The 20059-nt window shown below is 43.3% G+C and overlaps 1 protein-coding gene across 1 annotated transcript in view; it reads right to left on the bottom strand.

Annotated features, from left to right (window-relative positions):
- Positions 1-20059, bottom strand: part of LOC121277230 (FRAS1-related extracellular matrix protein 1-like) — a 391688-nt gene that overhangs the window by 230808 nt on the left and 140821 nt on the right. Inside the window, exons 12-13 of the mRNA XM_041186416.1 lie at positions 11531-11698; positions 4753-4961 (exon numbers count right to left, since the gene is read on the bottom strand). Coding sequence (XP_041042350.1) covers positions 4753-4961; positions 11531-11698 — 377 coding nt within the window. The remainder of the gene's footprint in view (positions 1-4752; positions 4962-11530; positions 11699-20059) is intronic.

Below are 20059 nucleotides of genomic sequence, written 5' to 3'. Positions count from 1 at the left end.
ACAAATGCACACTGTCCGTTCCACACTCACGCACACAAACACACACACTCTCACTCCCACACACAGACACTCGCTCTCACATACACACACACAGACAGGCTCTCCCTCACACACTCACACGTACTCTCTCTCACACACACGCACACATGCGCGCGCACACACACACACACACACACACATGCTCTCCATTACACACACATGCACGTAAACTCACACACATGCTCTCCCTCTCACACACAAACTCTCCCTCCCCCCCCACACACACACAAACTCACCCGCCCGCCACACACACGCACACACACACGCACACACGCACGTTCCCCCTTCCACACACACACGCTCACTCCCACACATTCTTTCCCATGCACATACACACACACACACACACATACACACGAACGTGCCCACACACACTCCCCCTCTCACACATACACACACACATTCCCTCTCACACACAGACACACTCCTCACACAAGGACACACTCCCTCTCACACAAGGACACACACCCCCTCTCATACACAGACACACACCCCCTCTCATACACAGACACACACCCCCTCTCATACACAGACACACTGCCTCACTCACACACACACACACACACACTCTTTCTAAGATGAAAGGAAAATTCTGCGGTTGCTAGAAATCTGAAACAAAAACACAAAACGCTGGAGAAACTCAGCAGGCCTAACAGCATCTGTGGACAGGAAAAATAAGAGTTAACGTTTCGATTCCTTAAGAGCTGAAGAAGAGTCAAAAGGACTTGAAACGTTAACTCTGTTTTTTTGCCCTCCACAGATGCTGTTAGTCCTGCTGAGTTTTTCCTGCATTTTCTGTTTTTGTTTCACTCTCTCTCCCCCTCACACACACACACATACACAACACACTCACACACAGACTTTCTCCCTCACACATACACACTCTCCCACACACACACACACACATACACGCTCTCCCTCACACACACACTTCTGCCCCACACACACGAGGCATGCTTCCTCCCACAAACACACAAACTCTCCCTCCCCCCAAACACACTCTCCCTCCCACACACACACGCCCTCCCTCCCACACACATGCAAACACACACACTCTCTCTCCCACACATACACACTCTCTCACACACACATACACTCACCCTCCCTCCCATACAAATGTACACTATCCCTCCCACACACACACCCTCCCTTCCACACACATGCACACAAACACACATACTCTCACTCCCACACACACACTCGCTCTCACATACACACACGCAGACAGGCTCTCCCTCATACACTGCTACACACATACGCACTCTACCTCACACACGCACACACACACACATGCGTGCACACATACACACACACACTCTCCATCAAACACACATTCACACGCACTCACACACATGCTCTCTCCCTCACACACACAGGCGCATGCACACACACACTCTCCTTCACTTACACACACACACACACACACACACACACACACACACACACACACACACACACAGTCTTTCTAAGATGATAGAAAAATTCTGCGGTTGCTGGAAATCTGAAACAAAAACACAAAATGCTGGAAAAACTCAACAGGCCTAACAGCATCTGTGGACAGAAAAAAAAGAAGTTAACGTTTCGAGTCCTTAAGAGCTGAAAAAGAGTCATAAGGACTTGAAACGTTAACTCTGGGGTTTTTTCCCTCCATAGATGCTGTTAGTCCTGCTGGGTTCTTCCAGCATTTTCTGTTTTTGTTTCACTCTCTTTCTCCCTCACATACATACACACACACACAACACACTCACACACAGACTCTCTCTCTCACACTCACACACACACACACACACACACACACACACACGCTCTTCCTCCCACACACACACGCTCTCTCTCTCCCCCACACACACACACACACACAAACTGTCCCTCTCCCCCAAACACAGACACACTCTCCCTCCCACACACACGCAAACACACACACTCTCACTCCCACACATACACGCTCTCTCTCACATACACATACACACAGACAAGCTTTCCGTCACACACTCCCACACACACACACACGCTCTCACACACGCTCACAGGCACACACATACACTCACGCACTCTCCCTCACACACACATTCCTGCCCCATACACACTAGGATGCCCACATGCTCCCTCCCACACACACACGCTCCCTTCCACACACACACACACCCACACACACACACAATCTCTCCCTCTCCCACACACACACACACAATCTCTCCCTCTCCCACACACACACACACACACACACACAAACTCTCCCACCCCGCCAAACACAGCCATACTCTCCCTCCCACACATATGCCCACCCTCCCACACACAGACAAGCACATACGCTCTCACTCCCACACATACAAACTCTCTCTCTCTCTCACACACACAGGCACACACACAGACAAGCTCTCCATCACACTCTCACACATACACACACTTGCCCTCACATACTCTCCCACACACACACACACGCGCACACGCACACGCGCACACACGCACACACACTCTCCTTCCCACATGCACGCTCTCCCTTACACACACACGCTCTCCCTCACGCACATAGGGGCACTCACACACAGACATGCATTCTCCCTCACACACACACACACGCACGCGCACACACACACACTCTCTCCTTCCCACACACACATACGTTCTCCCTCCCACACGGACGCTCTCGCTCACACACGGACGCTCTCCATCACACACAAAACACAACTCACAGGCAGACTCTCTCCCTCACACACACACGTGCACCCTCCCACACACAAACTCTCCCGCCCCCCCCAAGCACAGCCACATTCTCCCTCACACACACACACACACACACACACATGCTCTGCCTCACACACACAGGGGCGCTCACACACACACACACATGCATTCTCCTTCACACACACACTCTCCCTCTCTCACACACACGCTCTCCCTCTCTCACACACACGCTCTCCCTCTCTCACACACACGCTCTCCCTCTCTCACACACGCTCTCCCTCTCTCACACACGCTCTCCCTCTCTCACACACACACACACACAAGCTCTCCCTCCTTATCTCACACACTCCCTCACACACGCTCCCCCTCTCACATACACACGCTCTCCCTCCTACACACACACACTCTCCCTCCCACACACACACACGGTCTCCTTTCCTCACACACGCTCTCCCTCACAAACACAGACACAACCATGGACAAGCTCTCCCTGACACACACTCTCCCACACACACACAGACACAAACACAGACAAGCTCTCCCTCACACAAAAAAACTCTCGATCCCACACACACACGCTCTCCCTCACATGCACACTCTCCCTTCCCCCACACACATGCCCTCCCTCCCACCCCATACACACACACTCTCCCTGCACCCCCCACACACACACACTCCCTGCCCCCCCCCACACACACACACTCCCTGCCCCCCCCACACACACATGCTCCCTGCACCCCACACACACACGCTCCCTCCCCCACACACACACTCTCCCTGCCCCCCACACACACACTCTCCCTGCCCCCCACACACACAATCTCCCTGCCCCCCACACACACAATCTCCCTGCCCGCCACACACACAATCTCCCTCCCCCACACACACACACTCTCCCTGTCCCCCCACACTCTCCCTCCCCAACACACACACACTCTCCCTGCCCCCCCACGCTCTCCTTCCCCCACACACACACACACTCTCCCTGCCCTCCCCACACACACACACACACACACACTCTCCCTGCCCCCCCAACACACACACACAGACACTCTCTATCTCCTCCCCACAAACACACTCTCCCTCTCCCCCCCACACACACACACACACTCTCCCTCCCCACACACATGCCCTCCCTCACACACTCTCTCCCTCACACACATGCTCCCTCCCACACTCACACTCTCCCTCACTCACAGACACACATACACATTCTCCCCCCACACACACACTCCCCCACACCACACACACACGCTTCTTCACACACACACACACACACACACACACGCTCCCTCCCACTTACACTCACACACACGCCCTCACACATACACATGCACTGCTTAATACAGAGCTGACTACCACGGTGCAAGCCATCATCTCACAAGGTGGATGGCTGCCATCGATGGTGCAATCCAAATCATAAGTGCTCCCCTTTTAGTAGCTATGCTTTCAGTTAACTAGGCCCTAATCTCTGGAATTCTCTGCCTATGCTCCTGTGCCTATCTACCTCACTTTTCTGCTTTTAGACACTTATTACTTCTATCTGTTTAACCAAACTTTTGGTCATGTGACTGAATGCCTCCTTAGGCTCAGTGTCATAGTTTACTTTATAATGCTTCTGTGAAGCCTTGGGGTGTTTCACTACTTGAAAGGTGCTATATAAATATAATTTGTTGTTATTGATGAAAACTTAAATGTTTTCACTTTGCATAGCTCCATTTTTGTAGTCGAAGTGATTTTTCCATTCAGTACTAAATAGTGCTGGATTATGTGCTGTAATTCTCAACAAGTAGGAACTGGGCTGAAATGGTTCTTAATTCGCTAAACAGCCTCATACCAAGCAGAGAGGAGAATCTTTTATCTCATCACTCTGGGCTAGAATAAAAGTCTGGTTTCCAAATGTGAAAGAAATTTGAAACCTACTTCACCTATCAGTCTTCCTCAAAATATTTCTGCCAAAAGTATCTCTGATGATTGTGCTCTAGTAAAACTGATAATGTACATCATACTCCAGCAAAGATTCCTCACCTAATTTTGAATTGTCTGAGGTCTTCCAGGGTGAACATGTTCCCTTCAATCATAGGAACTCCATCCATTTCTACCACTCCATGCACTGGTTTCTTTTGAAGCATGACCCTGATATGGTCCTCCTTGGTGTCGACATCCGTCACTAACACGTGGTCCACAGTAATCTGCCCTTTTCCCCCTTCCTCAACTTTCAATTGCTTTGTGAGTATCTAAAAGAGAAAATCATTTTTCCATTTTCATCAGTTGTTTCAGAATCAAATAGAAATTACTATCTTGAGATTCCCCAGGGTGAGCAGGTGGGGATTCTCCGGTGGGAGATTGGCAGAACTTTCCGAAGAAATAGAAGTGTCTAAAAACATCTATTTGTTGGGGTGTTGGATGTTGGTAATCTCTTGTCAAAGTTAGAGTAGGTAATTGGAAGAATCCAGGGGAAATTCAGTGTGTAATAGTCAACAATAAAACAAAGTGGATATTCTCCATGCAGCCCAAGAGGTCAAAGAAACAACTTATATTTCAAACTGGAGGTTATGTTACAACCCATAGCCCACTTAATTTAACTGTTATTTTTACATAATACTTCATGGTTATGCTATTTGTGTATTGTGCTCAAGTCAAATGTGACCATGTGGTCCAACAATCCATATACTAAGGACCTTTTCCAAATGGCAGTGCTTATATCATCTTAATGGTAGTTAAGACAAAGTTTTTGAACAAAAAGGGCCAAAATTCATGGAAATGGCAAGTGCTGCACAATACATAACCCAGTATTACATTATTATTACATCACATTATAAAGACATTATATTACATTATCTGTATTGCATGTTACAATGTCAACCACTGCTGATGATAATTCTTGGCAGTGATGAGTCAAATGAAAACCTCAACCAATGCAAGTTGGTTATTTGGGGTAATTCATAAAAAAAAATTCTCAATTTTAGTTCATTTTGGGTTTAGGTTGTTCTGTCCTTCAATAATGTTCCACAGTCCAGTTGCATAATATCAGGATGAAGGTAATTGCCATGTACTGCTGGTGGCAATTGAACAAAGTTAAATGAATTATTGTCATAAATAATTTTGTGTGTATCTACATACTTGTGTGTCAATGGATAAAGGAGGACACTGGATTGAGAAACTGTCCATGCTGACAATTGGACCAGTTTTATAATTTGGATCATCTTAGATTTATATTAGCTAGACCTATTCAAGAATATGCATGTACATAAGTACAAGGTATCCATTTTTCATTTCTACATTGTTATTGTCCAGATAACATCATAATCACCACCAAGGCTGGTCAACAACTGAAGCAAGCCTACATCTAGAATTGAATAAACAGAAAGAAAAGATGGATAAGTTGCGGTGTACATTCAGTTATTCATTGAATCATAATTTAAGTGGTTTAATATACTTGGTGTATCAGGTAGGTTTCTTGTTAAGAACAGGAAACTTTATTTACAGAGCAGATAAAGAAGCTTGAACCAGGTCCACACCTAGAAAGATTACCCATGCTTAGGGCTGATTCGTCTGTACAGTCACATGATCCCCAAAACAGGATGAAAGGTTTACTTACAATCACTACATTCCTCCCCCTTTAATTTTGTTTTCCATCTCTTATTTACAAAAATATCTTAATCCATGCATATACAAACACATACAGTTCATGTGGTTATAGATTAAGTCTCTGAGGTGGTTTTCTGATTCAGTCAGAGCAACGTAACTCTACAACTCGGGATTTTCCTACTAAATCAGCTTAATCAGGAACTGCAGCATCAGGGACAACCTTGGACAATGGCAGTTCAGAATTATTTACTTCAGAGATATCAGGTATGCCTATTCTATGTTGATCTGGCACCTCAGGGATCAAAGGTTCAACTTCAATTTCAGGTGGAGTAACTGATTGTTGGAGTGTCTCTCTACTTCTCTAATGATCCACGTTTCCGAACAATCTGGTTTTCCACTTCCACTTGGTACGACAAAGGCCCAGTTTCAGAGACAATTCAACCAAGAACTCAATTCGGTCCATTTCTAAACTTTTGCACAAAAACTAACTCTCCCACAGTAAATTTTCAAGCTTTGCTGTGAATATTATGATTCACTTTCTGACTGCTCTGGTTCTTCTCTACCTTCCCCTATAAGTTAGGAAGCACCAGACTCAACCTTGTACTAAGGTGGCATTTTATTAGTAATTCAGACAGCATTGAATCTGTAGTTGCATGAGGAGTCATGCGATAGTTGAGAAGAAATTGTGAAATTCATGTTTCTAACTTTCCTTCGGATAACTTCTTCATTCCCGTTTTAAAAGTTTGCACTGCTCCTCCTGCTAACCCATTGAATGAGGGATGATGTGGTGCTGTTTTAATATGTTTAATCCCATTTAAGTTCATGATCGCTGGAATTCCATACTAGTGAAAGCAGTACTGTTATCTGAAACAATGATTTCTGGGCGGCCATGTACACTAAAACATTGATGCAGCTTTTCAATAGTTGCACACAATGTCAGTGATCTCACTTCAAACACATCCATCTACTTAGAATGCACGTCAATGATCACTAAAAACATGGTACCTAAAAATGAACCTACTGTATGTAGTCTAACCGAGGGATGAACAGGCTACTCCCACGGATGCAGTGGAGCTGAAACGGGCAACTTATGTTGTTGCTGACACAGGAGACAGTGTTTAACCACTTTTTTCTATCTCACTGTTTGCCTGACCACCAGATATAGCTTTGTGTAAGCATCTTCATTTTCGAAATGCCTGGATGTGCAGTGTGAAGCTCTGTCAAGAGTGATTCTCTTCATTGCGAAGGAATGACGGCTCTTACTCCCGACCACAAGATTCCATCCTGATAACTTAATTCAATTTTACGGACATAGAATGGTTTTCACTCTTCAGAGATTTGTGCATCCTTGCAATACCTGTTCTCGGACTTGATAAAATCGGATCATGGTTTGTCCAATTCTTTACCAGCTTCACACAAACCAGCGAGGAGTCTAGGAAATTCAACACAAGTACAACTTCTTGAAGCACTGGAGAATATACAATGCTATCTGGCAAAGGAAGATGACTGAGGACGTCTGCATTTACTATATACACACCTGGATGGTACATGAAGGTGTTTTCGTATGCCGACAAAATCAAAGCCTATCATTGAATTCTAGCTATTGGCGGAATTGCTTTATCTCCACTAAATAAACCCATAAGTGGCTTGTGATCAGACACTATGGTGAAGTATCAACCATACAACTATTGATGGAATTTCTTTACTCCAAATTTTACAGAAAAGCTTTCTTTTTCAAGTTGTTAATAACCCTTCTTGACTGCACAGAGGGTTCTGGAGACATATCCTATTGGCCTTTCAGAACCATCTTCCATCCTGTTTGACAACACCGCTCCCACACCAGAGGAAGATGCATCACAGGTTAATATTAATATTTTTGATGGGTCATAATGTACTAGCAGACATGATGAGTGTAATAGCTTTATGAAGGCTTCTTCTTGTTGTGCCTTCCATGACCATCAATAGTTCTTCTTCAATAATAAGTGTAAAGGGGCTAACGCTGTTGACAAATTTGGCAAGAAGTGGCCATAATAATTTATCACACCCCAATAAAGACTTGAGTTCAGTTACATTGGTAGGAAAGGACACCTTCTTGCCCTGACTTTCTCCTCTACTGGATGCAACCCCTGGGCATCCATTCAGTGACCCACAGAAGTGACCTCAGTCATTTGGAACGTCCTCTTTTCTTTCTTCAATTGTACACCAGCTTCCAAAAATCTCCTTAAGACCTCTTCTAGATTGGCCAAATGTTTGGCATCCATTGATCCTGTGATCAGAATGTCATCCAGGTACTCGGGGAAGTCCTTGTAATAGGCTTTCCATGGTCCTTTGGAAAATCGCACAGGCAGATGATACACCAATGGGTAGGTGTGTATATTGGTACAGACCCTTGTGTGTGTTGATGGTTACATATCCTCTATATGTGCTGTCCAGCTCTAACTGTTGGTCTGCATGGCTCATGTCCAGTTTGGTGTAGGATTTTCCTCCAGCAAGCTTAGCGTACAGATCTTCAATCCTTGAGATTGCATATTTGTCTGATTTAGCAGCCTTGTTCATTGTTGATTCATAATCTCTGCAGATGTGAATTGTTCGGTCTGGTTTCATCACAGGGATTATGGGGTACTGCCAATTCTGAAAACTGGACTGGCTGGATTATCCCTAATTTCTCTACATGGCACAATTCTGCATCCACCTTCTCCTTTAGGTCACAAGGCATAGGTCTGGTCTTAAAGAACTGGGGTGTTGCCTCCAAATCTATGTATATTTTTGCTTGTAGGTCTTTTATCTTTCCCAATTCATCAGAAAAAAAAAGCTGTCAGTTTTTTAACAGCTCAGGAATTTGTCCTGTTCTAATTTGAAAAATTTATGACCAATTAAGCTTAAAATTTCTTTTAACCCAGAAGGCTAGGTCCTTCATCTGTTACAATGATAACTGGCAGCTGGGCTGTCTGTTACCTGTAGGCTACAGGTACAAAGGTGATGCTTTTCACCTGTATTGCCTTTCCAGTGCACGTCTTCAGTTGAGCTGTGGTTTGCTCCAGATTCAGTGGCTGGGTACCTTCATTTAGATATTTAAATGTGTGTTCTCCTACCATTGTGGTCGATGCTCTCGAGTCTATGTCCATGGCTAGAAGCCTCCCATTCACTTGAAGAGTGACGGTGAGTGGTTCAGTTTTTACTGCTTTGACATTGTATAGGGAATAGGTATCAGTATCAGCAGCTTCTGGTTCTGTGCATTTCAATCGCCTTGGTCTGCTGTCTGAATGGCTGTCTTGATTTTGCCCTGCATTGCTTTAGAACACGTCCTTTTTTGTGACGGTAGTGACATTCTGACTCTTTAAATCTGCAGGTTTCCATTACATGGTTCCCCCCACATTGATGACAAATTAATTTCTGAATCGCTGGTGAGATGCTTCCAGTATTCCTTTTTGCTTTTCAAGCAGTAGAGACTGGTTCTCGCCTCACAGTTGTCTCCCTGTTTTTGGCCAGCATCAGGGTCCTGCCCCAACTGAAGAATGGTGCCATGTAGCACACTCTGCAAAGCCTGCGAGACCCTCTTGGCCCTCTCCATTGCTGGCGCTATTTCCATGGTGCACTTCAGATCAATATTCATTTCTGCAAGTAAACAGCGCTGAATGGCATCATCGCGTATGGTGCAAACCAAACAATCTTGCAACATGTCATTGAGAGCATCTCCAAAGTCACATTGCTCAATCAACAGTTATAACTTCGCGATATACATTACGATTGACTTACCTTGGGCCCTTACACTAGAATTAAACTTGAATCTTTGCATGATCACCGATGGCTTAGGCTGAAATGTGTCTTCACGAGGTCTACCAGCTTGTTAAAAGATTTGGAATTGGGCGCGTTCGGGGCCATCAGATTACAGATGAGGTTATACGTCTTGCTGCCGCAGACACTCAGAAGAATTGCTTCTTGCATCTCCTCCACTGTTATTTCATTCACCACAAAGTAGAAACCTAGGCGCTCTATATACTGGCTCCAGTCTTCCATGGACGAGTCATACGGGTTGACTCTGTCAGAGCGGCATGACTGGTGAGTATACTTTTCTTTCTTCCTTTAAAAATTGACATACTCACATTCAGGAGGCGAGGTGCAGTATCGGAGCTATTTATCCTCGTCGCCAATTATAATGTACTTGGTGCACCAGACAGGTTTTGTTAGAAACAGTTAACTTTATTTACAGAGCTCATGAAGAATCTACATGCTTGAACCACATCCATGACTAGAAAGCTTCGCCCCTAAGATCACCCGCATTTCGGGCTGATTTGCCTGTACAGTCACGTAATCCCCAAAACAGTATGAAAGGTTTAACTTACAATCAATACAAGTGGCAAGCTTGACCAAACCCCAACATCATAGTAGCAGTGTATCTGTTGATATTTCCTGCCACAATTAGCTGGTGGCTGATCAGTGAAGCTGCCCAATAATCTTACCTCTTTTAATGGGTGCACAAATACTTTCTATCAGTACAGTGAGGGAGAATGTGTTTATGCTCTAGGGAGACTCATGTGCCTGGTCTCAACAAGATTATGTCTCTTCAAACCACCAATGACCCTAGAATAAAAAGACCTGTCTCGTCAATTTTCACTTCTATCACCTGACGTTAACCAGCTGGTAACGGCCTTAAAATGCTGCTGTGGCCTTATTGGCCAGTCGATACCAATGCAGAGCTGACAGTTTGAAAGAATCCCACTACAGGGCACCAACTTGTCTCAGACCACAGTCCTCAGTCCTAAAGTCCTCAGACCCTGAATTGACATTTTAGTCGGAACTGGTTGGAGTGTCAGCCTTGCCCCTAACATTATGCATGGGTTATGGAGCTAAGGGGCCCAGCCAAGGTAAGCTTGAAATTATTTTTTGTGGGCCCCTAGAGGAATGAGTCACGAAGGCTGACAAAAATAATCAAAGCTGTGACTGCCCTGGTCCCAGAGCCTCTGTGATTATGATCCACACAGTTATTTGCTGACAGCCAAGTCGGACCAATATTAGGAAACCTCAATTTGGCGAGATGCATTGAGTTGTCTGTTTGGTATCTCACAGCTCACACCTATGATGCAATTGAGGTCACTGCCTCAAAATTATATCTGCCTTTTAGCCACACATGTAAGCCGTTAGCCAGAATGCTTTATTCTAATGTCAAAATTGACCTCCAGTTACTGAAATGGAACCCTAGCATGAAATTGCCTACCTCTGGAGCTTGATTGTCGACCGGGAGAATTGTAATATTGAAGCAAAAGCCAATTAAAGTGCCACCATGTTGATTGCTGACTGAAAAGAGAAACTGAAGGTGCAGTGGATCTGGTCCTATATCCTGCATAGGAGGCATGTAAGCCACTTTCAGGTAATTGACAGCATGCTGAAACAAGATAGAACACATTATGCATCACAATGGTGGAGATAACATCAGTGAGAGAAAGAAAAACAATAAGAAAATAATAAGCAATGTTTAAAATACTACAAGGATTTGGGTTGACTGCAAACACCTTCTCGGGTTTAAAGGTGAGAGTCACTCCATAAGTGGCCTCATCAACTTTACGGAGTTGCCTCACTGCACTACAATTACATGCATGATAACATAACATGGACGGGACAGTGGAACCACCATCTGATGTGAACCAAATATTCATCACTTTTGCACATGTATTTGTTAAATTTATTCAAAGGCAAACCAAATGAAAACTTGGTGAGATCAAGCTTGATACAAATCGTTAAACAGCGTTATTTCACTAGAGGTGAACATAGAAACCAACATTTCTTATGTGATTTACTGTTTTCAATCATATAGCTTGTCTCTGAATAAATATTACCTGTGTTTTCAAATTATTTTCAAATTTTCCCTATGAAAAAATGCTCAGAACATCCTGAAATGTGACACCTTGCATTGCCTAATTTGCAGATTATGTAGTAATCAGAACTATAAATAAATCACATGACCTCTAACAAACTGATTTTACTAGCTACACGAACCATTCACTCTCTACGATCTTTGTATAGAACTAGCACCCCTAATCCTGTGGTAGTTGTCCTCGCTAGATTCTTGGGTGTCTTGGAAATTGATCTCGGCATTACACTCAACTCTCTAACTGTGACTCTGGGGAAATAAATGAGCATAAAACGCATCTCAGAAATGCTTCAATGGGTAGGCTAAACCAAATCATGGTAACAGAGAACTGTTGCTACTGGTGAAAAGCAGCACTTACCTTCCATCCATGAAAAAATTAGCATGCTAGGATTGCCAGTGGAAGCTTTCCAATGGTTTATGACAACAAAGGCTAACTATCCAAATGTATAGTAGACAAAGGGCTATCTGCATTCTAAAAAACGAATACTGTGGTTTATTACAACCTTTATTAATCAAGGTCTATTTAATTACCCTCAACGTCAGTCAGACCCAAGCACATTTAACAGGTTTCTATGCACTACTTGATCTCTGAACAAAGAACTGAAGTCAGCCAAAATTTTTACCTTCTCCTTGAGAGACTTCTTACAACTATTTCTTAAATAGATTGTTATGTCTCGGATATTATAATGATCCATGTGAAATTCCTTAGTAAATGTTCTCTCACCAGAAGAGGGAATTCATGAGTCTTTAAAGCAGAAGTCTAATGAGACAATTACAGAATCACAGAATTGCTACAGTGAAGGAGGCCATTTGGCCCATCATGTCTGCACTGGCTCTCCAAATTAGCATTTCACCTAATGCCATTCTCCTGCCTTCTCCCTGTAACCCTACAGATTGTTTCTTCTCAAATAATCATCTAATTCCCTCTTGAATGACACATCTGAACCACCACATTCCCAGGCAGTGCATTCCAGACCCTAACTCCTCGCTGTGAAAAAGATTTTTGTCATATCGTCTTTGCTTCCTTTGCCAATTACCTTAAATCTGTGCCCTCTCATTCCCAATCCTTTCACGAGTGGGAACAGTTTCTCCCTATCTACTCTGTCCAGGCCCCTCGTGATTTTGAATACCTCCATCACATCTCCTCTCAGCCTTCTTTTCTCTAAGGAAAACAGTCCAACTTCTCCAATCTTACTTCATAACTGAAGTTCTTCATCCCTGGAACCATTCTCATGATTTTATTTTTGCATTCTCTCCAATGCCTCACATCCTTCTGAAACGCAGTGCCCAGAACTGGACACATTGCTCCAGCTGAGGCCGAACTAGTGTCTTATACAAGTTCAATATAATCACCATGCTCTTGTACTCTATGCCCCTGTTAATAAAGCCTGATATACTGTGTGCTTTATTAACTGCTCTCTTAACATATCCTGCCACCTTTAATGATCTATGAAAATATACACCCAGGTCTCTCTGCTCCTGCACTCCTTTAGAGTTGTACCCTTTATTTTATACTGTCTCTCCTACCAAAATGCATCACCTCACATTTCTCCACATTGAACTTCATCTGCCACCTATCTGCCCACTCCACCAACTTATCCATGTCCTTTTGAAGTTCTACACTATTCTCCTCACAGATTAGGACAGTTCCAAGTTTTGTATCGTCTGCAAATTTTGAAATTGTGTCCTGCACACCAAGGTTTAGGTCATTAATATAAAGGGTCCGAATACTGAGCCCTGGGGAAGTCCACCACAAACCTTCCTCCAGCCTGAAAAGCATCCAATAACCATTACTCTCTGTTTCCTGTCACTCACCCTATTTTGTATCCATGTTCTATTGTCCCTTTTATTCCATGAGCTATAACTTTTCTCACAAGTCAGTTGTGTGGCACTGTATCAAATGCCTTTTGGAACTCCATATACAGTACATCAACAGCATTGCCTTCATCAACCCTTTGTTACCTCTTCAAAAAACTCCCAGTCAAACACTATTTTCCCTTAAGAAATCCATGCTGGCTCTCCTTAATTAACCTGCATTTGTCCTTTTATGACTATTAACTCTATCCTGAACTATAGTTCGAGAAGGTTTCCCACCAGCGAAGTTAAACTGACTGGCCTGTAGATGTTGTGCTTATCTTCATTCCCTTTTTTGAACAAGGGCATAATGTTGGCAATTTTCCAGTCCACTGGCACCGCCCCTGAGTCTAAGGAAGACTGAAATATTATGACCAATGCCTTTGCAGTTTCCACTCTCACTCCTCTCAGTATCCATAGATACATGTCATCCGGTCCCCAATGTTTAGTCCACTTTAAGAACAGATAACCTATCCAATACTTCTTCCTAACCAATTTTGAATCTTTCTAGCGACTGAATTTCCTCCTCTTTCACCATGACCTGGATAGCATCTTCTTCCTTGGTAAGGACAGATGCAAATTATTGATATAATATCGCAGCCATGCCCCCTGCCTCCAAGTGTAAATCCCTTTTTTGGTTCTGAACCGGTCCTACTCCTCCTTTTGCCACAGTTTTACTATTTATAAGCCCATAAAAGATTTTGGGATTCCCTTTTATATTAGCTGCCAGTCTCTTTTCATACTCCTTCTTTGCTTCTCTTATTTGCTTTTTCACCTTCCCTTTGAATCTTCTGTATTCAGCCTGGATTAAAGAAACAGTTTTATGCATACACAATTTATTATATTAAGAAAGCATGCAACTGTAGCAGTTATACAAACGATTTAAACCATAAACTAGATAAAACTCAAAAAGAAAAGCTAGCTAGTTCTGATTTGTATAAGAGAATCTTAGGTTTAGACTTTACTTGTTACAGGTATAACATTTCAAAAGAAACCAAGGGTACCCATCAAATATTAAAGTAATATTATCTTAATCCCCAAGTGTGAGAGATTGCAAGATTCAGAGTAGATCTGAAGTCAACCTACGAGAATCTAACAAATCTGAAGGTTCAAGTTCAGGTTGAGATATTTATAATGAATTTTGGTGTTGTATAATTAATAATTACGTGGAAGATGTTCACTTGATCAATAATAGACCACCCCTGATTAGTATCCTATATCTGATGAATGGACCACCTACTATAATGAGGGTTCCTGTTCAATTTCTAGGAAATGTTAATTTGAATTTTTTCCTGAAACTGGACTTTACGTAATAGTTATGTTGGTCAATGTTGCTTAGCTGAGGGTACAGTATCCACCGAGATAATAAGACTTGAGACCTGAGATTCTTTTATCTGATTGTGGTTTTAATTATCAGGCATAGCATTGCACGTGCTAATGTGCTGGCAAGAACCACAGAATACTGTTTTTTTAGGTGTGTGTGCTTTTCATCAGTGAATTCACATTGTTGAGAAGGGAGTTAACCATATTGTGTTTACATGCTAGGTTTGACTCTTGTTAAGATATGTTTTACTGTGAGTTTCCCCAAAGTAACTTTTAACCTAATATTCCTGTATTAATTCCAAATTATTTAACCCTTATTATTTCACAATGCAACTTGCTATAGACAAAGCTGAGCAAAGCTCCATAACCCTAACACTCCCAGCCAAATGATAATGAACCATCAGGCAACTAACAAGAGGAGGAGGCTCCTGTAACAATTCAATCCTAAACCCCGTTGCAGCTCAACAAGTGAGTTCAAGCGACAAAGTGTTTGCAAGTACCTTCAGTGGCTGATCCTAACTGCCCTCTTCCCAATAACACCACCATCACAGTTGTGAACGTCCTGCCAATTTGGTTCATTCCACATGGCATTAAAGAGCTGTTGAGAACGCTTTACACAGCAAAGGCTCTAATAACGCTGACAGTAGCTTGTGTTTCAGAACTAGCAGGGTCCCTACGTACCTAAGATATTCCAGTGCAGCTATAGCAGGGGCATCTCCCTGACAATGTTGAAACATGCCTCAGTGTGTATTATGCCAAAAAGCAGGATATATCAAACCTGGCCATTTACTGCCTTAAAAGTGTCTTCCCAATTATCAACAAGGTGATGGAAGTAATCAATCATACCATCATGTAACAGCTATTTAATAGCCTGGTCACCAGCATACAGTTTGGACTCTGCTGGAACCACTCAGCTCCTAACCTTGTCAGAGCCTTGATCCAGGCATGAACACAAGAATTGGATGCAAAGAAGTGAGAGTATAGGAGGACAGCATTCCACTGTGCATAGTAGCAGTGAACCCATGCAAAACTGAAGGCTGAGGGATCAATGGAAAAATCCTCCAGTGCTTCAATTGCTTCATTAATGATATTCTTTTTAATATAAAGTTAGAAATCAGCCTCTTTGCTGACTATTCTACAGTGTTTTGCATCATTCATAACTCCACGGAGGAGCCTATGATAGTCTACAGCAGGATCTGGGCAAAACTACATGTAGTTGACAAGTGGGAGATAATGTTTATATCAGATACATAACAGGAAATCACCATTTCAAAAAAGGGAAGCCCAAACCACCTCCCTATGACTGTTAATATCACCGCCATTACCAAGTGTCCTACCATCAACATCCCAAGAAAAAAAAAAACAAAAAAACTGCGGATGCTGGAAATCCAAAACAAAAACAGAATTACCTGGAAAAACTCAGCAAAAGATTGTCCAAAAGATGCAACACCTGCCCCTTCACTTCCTCTCTCCTCACCGTCCAAGGACCCAAACACTCCTTTCAAGTGAAGCAGCATTTCACTTGCATTTCCCCCAACTTAGTCTACTGCATTCGTTGCTCCCAATGTGGTCTCCTCTACATTGGAGAGACCAAACGTAAACTGGGCGACCGCTTTGCAGAACACCTGCGGTCTGTCCGCAAGAATGACCCAAACCTCCCTGTCGCTTGCCATTTTAACACTCCACCCTGCTCTCTTGTCCACATGTCTGTCCTTGGCTTGCTGCATTGTTCCAGTGAAGCCCAACGCAAACTGGAGGAACAACACCTCATCTTCCGACTAGGGACTTTACAGCCTTCCGGACTGAATATTGAATTCAACAACTTTAGGTCGTGAGTCCCCTCCCCCATCCCCACCCCCTTTCTGTTTCCCCCTTCTTTTTTTTTTCCCAATAAATTATAAAGATTTTCCTTTTCCCACCTATTTCCATTATATAAAATTAAAAAAAAAACCCACTAGAGCTATACCTTGAGTGCCCTACCATCCATTCTTAATTAGCACATTCGTTTAGATAATATCACCAACTTTAACTTTAACACCTATGTGTTCTATTGTACTATTGTTGTTGACATCTTTTGATGATCTGCTTCTATCACTGCTTGTTTGTCGCTACAACCACACCAACCCCCTCCACCTCTCTGTCTCTCTATCTCTCCGCCCCCCACACACACACCTTAAACCAGCTTATATTTCAGCTCTTTCCTGGACTCGAACTCAAGTTCTGTCGAAGGGTCATGAGGACTCGAAACGTCAACTCTTTTCTTCTCCGCCGATGCTGCCAGACCTGCTGAGTTTTTCCAGGTAATTCTGTTTTTGTTATCAACATCCCAAGGATCATGATTGTCCAGAAGCTTAGATGCAACAACCACATCAACCTGTTGTTACAAGGACAGGACAGAGGCTGGATAGTCTGCAATAACCAGCTTATTCCTTAACATTTCAATTCCTCATCCCACCACAGAGATCAACTGAAGAGAATGAAATATGCACCACTTATTTAGGAGGGTGCAGCCACAACAGCACTCCAGAAGTTAAATACCATCCAGGACAGTGCAATCCACTCAATTAGTATTCCTGCTATTGGAATAAATATCCAACTCTCCAACACTTACACACTGTGGCTGCAGTCAGTATTATCTACAGGGTGCACTGCAGCAACTCACTAAGCTTACTTAACAGCTTCTCCTACCCCTCCCCCTTGAGCTATGGTATTGAGAACAGCAATATTGCAGGAATCCCATCACCTGTTGCTTGGGGTCATTCTTTGTGGAATACCTCTGTTCATGCTTGCTGACTGAATAGAGCAGTTCCACAAAGTGACCATTCAGTTTGCCTTCGGACACCCTCGTGTAGAACAGACTGTAATCTGAGCAGTAAATACAGTATAACAAATTTAAAGAAGTATACATTATGGGTGGGGGCAGATGCGGTCTTGATGTTGGTCATCTCTGATGCTACTTACAACAGTCAGCACCTCTTAAAGGAGATGCACACTCTGATTATAAACCCCAAGGAAGGAGAGAAATGGCTGCTGGACTGAGTTTCTTGGATAATCCCTTCAAGGCCCTGGTCCATGTGGTGGACAGAATGAGAGATATATGCTTGCCCCACAGTACCCCACCCGCACCCCTACACCCCAACAAGCTACATAACACCTTTCCGAGCCTCAAGGTATTCTAAGGCATTTTACAGTCAATAAAGCACATTTTAAGTGTCAATTTGCATTCAGCAAGATCCCATGCAAAGTAACAGAGAGTTTCAATAAGGTTAATGTGGTTGATGTTGTCTGCATAAATTTTCAAAAAACCTTTGATAAAATTGGTACAAAATAGACCTATTAATAAAGTTGAAACAAGTGTTATTAAAGGAGCAGTGACTGTTTGGATATAAAATTGGCTAAGTGACATAAAGCAGAGTAGTAATGAGCAGTTGTTTACCAGAATAGAAAGAAGTGTGGTGTCTTGCAATGCCCAGTGTTAGCACTGTTCTTTTTGCTGCACATTAATGACCTTGGATATGCAGAGGATAACTTCAAAATTTGCACAAGACTCAGAAATGTACAAACATATGAACATACAAAATAGGAGAAGTGGGCCACTCGGCTCCTCATGCCTGCTCCACCATTCAATAAGATCATGACTGATTTGTTTGTGTTTCAAGTTCCACATTCCCAGCTACCCCCAATAACCTTTGTTTCCCTTGCTTAACAAGAATCTATCTACCTCTGTCTTAAAAATATTCAGTGACGCTGCTTCCACCACCATCTGGGGCAGAGTCACAAAGTCGCGCAACCTTCAGAAACAATTTCTCCTCCTCTCTGTCCCATAAGGGCAACCCCTAATTTTAAACAGTGTCCCCTAGTTCTGGACTCACCCACAAATAGAAACATCCTTTTCACGTCCACCTTGTTGAGACCATTCAGGATCTTGTATACTTCAATCAAATCACCCCTCACTCTTCTAAACTCCGGTGGAAACAAGCCCAGTCTGTCCAACCTTTCCTCATAAGACAACCCACTCATTCCACATATCAATCTCGTAAACCTCTTCTGAACTACCTCCAATGCATTTACATCCTTCCTTAAATAAGGAGATCAAAGCTGCACACAGCATTTGAGAAGTGGTTTCATCAATGCCCTATATAACTGAAGCATAACATCCTTACTTTTATGTTCAATTCCTCTCATAATAAAGGATAGCATTCCATTAGCCTTCTTCATTACATGCTGTAATCACTCTGCTGTAAGGGCAACTCAGTTTCTGACCTTATTACAGTCTTGGTTTAAAAATGGACAAAAGAGCTCAACTCCAGTGGTGAGGGGAGAGTGATTGCCCTTGCCAGCATTTGACTGAGAATGGCATCAAGGAGCCCTAGCAAAACTGGGGTTAATGGGAATCAGGGGGAAAACTCTCGACTGGTTAGAGTCATTCCTAGAACAAAGGAAGATGGTTGTGGTGGCTGGAAGTCAGTCATCTCAACTCCAAGACATCACTGCAGGAGTTCCTCAGGATAGTGTCCTTGGCCCAAACATCTTCAGCTGCTTCATCAATGACCTTCCTTCCATCATAAGATCAGAAGTGGAGATGTTCGCTGATGATTTTCAGCACCATTCGTGACTCCTCAGATGCTGAAGCAGTCCACATCCAAATGCAGCAAGACCTGGACAACATCCAGGGTTGGGCTAACAAGTGTCAGGCAA

The sequence above is a fragment of the Carcharodon carcharias genome, chromosome 4, assembly GCF_017639515.1.
Source record: "Carcharodon carcharias isolate sCarCar2 chromosome 4, sCarCar2.pri, whole genome shotgun sequence".
Lineage (NCBI taxonomy): Eukaryota > Metazoa > Chordata > Chondrichthyes > Lamniformes > Lamnidae > Carcharodon > Carcharodon carcharias.
The sequence above is the reverse complement of the archived record's forward strand: the minus strand, read 5'-3'. Positions and strand labels throughout refer to the sequence as shown.